General features: G+C 36.9%; 1 protein-coding gene across 1 annotated transcript; it reads right to left on the bottom strand.

Moving 5' to 3' along the window:
- Positions 1 to 218: 218 nt before the first annotated feature.
- Positions 219 to 1,258, bottom strand: LOC103267464 (olfactory receptor 8G5-like). Its single transcript, XM_008065058.2, is given in 1 exon segment — positions 219 to 1,258. A coding segment is annotated over 1 exon segment (936 nt). The 5' UTR covers positions 1,155 to 1,258.
- Between the last annotated feature and the right edge of the window lie 834 nt (positions 1,259 to 2,092).

Below are 2,092 nucleotides of genomic sequence, written 5' to 3'. Positions count from 1 at the left end.
TATCTATGTCAACCTTAGTATTTTTCCTAATCTGTGTCTCAGTGATATTTATGAGAGCAAAAGAGGAAAATAACATTAAAGAGGCCATGAGAATAAGAAATAATGTGATTAGAATCCTAACAAATGAGAAAAAATATTGACATATGAACAACAATGAAATACAACAATTCATACAATGTAAAGACTTAGATCTAATAAAATCTTCACATTACTTCTATTCACAAAAATGTTCTTCTCTCTAGCATTTTCTTCAGGGCTACATGGACATCCTTGTTCCTAAGGCTGTAGATCAGGGGGTTCAGCATGGGCACAATAATAGTGTAAAACACAGAAGACACTTTCCCTTGGTCCATGGAGCTGACAGAGGATGGCTGCAGGTACATAAATGCTGCAGATCCAAAAAAGACAGCAACAGCTGAGATGTGGGAACTACAAGTACTGAAGGCTTTGGACCTGCCCTCAGGGGAACGAATGCGGAAGATGCTGGTCATGATGAAGAATTAAGAGCTAAGGATAGTGAGACTTGGGATAAGGATATTAATTCCACTGAAGATCAGAATTAGTAACTCATTGACATATGTGCTAGAACAGGAGAGCTTTAAAATAGAAATAAGATCACAGAAATAATGGTTGATCACATCGAATTTGCAGAATTGAACCATAAACATGCAACCTGTATGAGCTGATGCACAAACCAAGCCTATAATATACACCCCTAAAATCAAGGAGAAGCAGGCCTGATAGGACATGATGACATTGTAAAGCAAGGGGCTACAGATGGCAACGTAACGGTCATAAGCCATTGCAGCCAACATGTGACACTCTGCAATAGCAAAAACAAGGAAGAAATACAGCTGAGTCATACATTCAGGGAAGGAGATGATGTTCTTCTCTGTCACAAAGTTCACCAGCATTTTGGGGGTAATGACAGTGGAATGACAGAGATCAATGAAGGACAGACTGCTGAGGAAATAGTACATGGGGGTGTGAAGGTGAGAACTGAGCCCAATCAGATTGATCATGCCCAGGTTCCCCACCACTGTGACCACATAGATTCCTAGGAAGAGGAGGAAGAGGGGCAGCTGGAGCTCTGGCTGTTCTGAGAGTCCAGTCAGGATGAATTCAGTGACTGAGGAATGGTTCCCTTCTGCCATCTCTTCTGGGCGGTGTCTGAAGTGAGGAGAAAAGCATGGTTGTTAAAGGGGCTTCATTGCTATTTCTTTTCTAGGAATGTGACCCCTTGTCTATATATGATCATTTAATTCTAGGTCAACTTATTTAAGCAGAAATTTATTTCAATTTAAAATGTATTAGGCTTTATTTTCAAATATAATAACTTTTTAATATTATAGTATTTTTACCCATGTTTGCACTAATTGGAAACCTCCAAATTATCTATTTTCTGTTTCAAACATTTTAATGATTTTCAAGTCATAATTTCTAAGCTGAGAGTTACAAATTTAAATTCTTAGAGAAGTCAATGAAAATGAGTGAAACTGTCAGAGGGATAGCTTGGAGAGAGTAAGCCCTGTCTAAAGACATTAGACTTTAATTACCTGATTTTAATTTCTAGCAGGGGAGAGCAAAGATCTTACTGTCAGACTTTTCAATGTCATGTAATTATGAGGAAATCTAGATTTGTAGACTAAAATCTTCAGGTTTTCAAATATTGTTAATAAAATGCAACAACACTTACAAAAATCATTGTGACTATCCATCAGCTAGAGTGGCCCCAGTTAGGTGGTTTATGATTTCTGGGCCACAGGATCGTACCATTACCTTTCTCTGAGGAAAGCAGAATACATTGCTGTTAAAAAGACAAGGCTTAAAGTCAAAGTGTCTGTGTTCATATTCTGACCCCATCATTTACTAGCCAATACATTTGGGCAAGTAAGATAAGTTCTTTGTGTTATAACTTTCAAATCTGTAAAAGAGAACAATATTACCTATCTAAGTAATAAAATTGGCAGACTCATCAATCAGAAAGTGAGCAAGGCCATTATTTTGTTAATGCCTATTAACACTATTAAAAATGATAAATTTTAAAATTTTTAAATTTAATCTTTCTTTTGGAAGTGAAAAGCAGAGGCAT

This window comes from Carlito syrichta, unplaced genomic scaffold (assembly GCF_000164805.1).
Source record: "Carlito syrichta isolate Samal-C Ts95f unplaced genomic scaffold, Tarsius_syrichta-2.0.1 Scaffold308144, whole genome shotgun sequence".
In the NCBI taxonomy this organism is placed as follows: Eukaryota; Metazoa; Chordata; class Mammalia; order Primates; family Tarsiidae; genus Carlito; species Carlito syrichta.
This window is presented reverse-complemented; position numbering and strand designations above follow the sequence as displayed.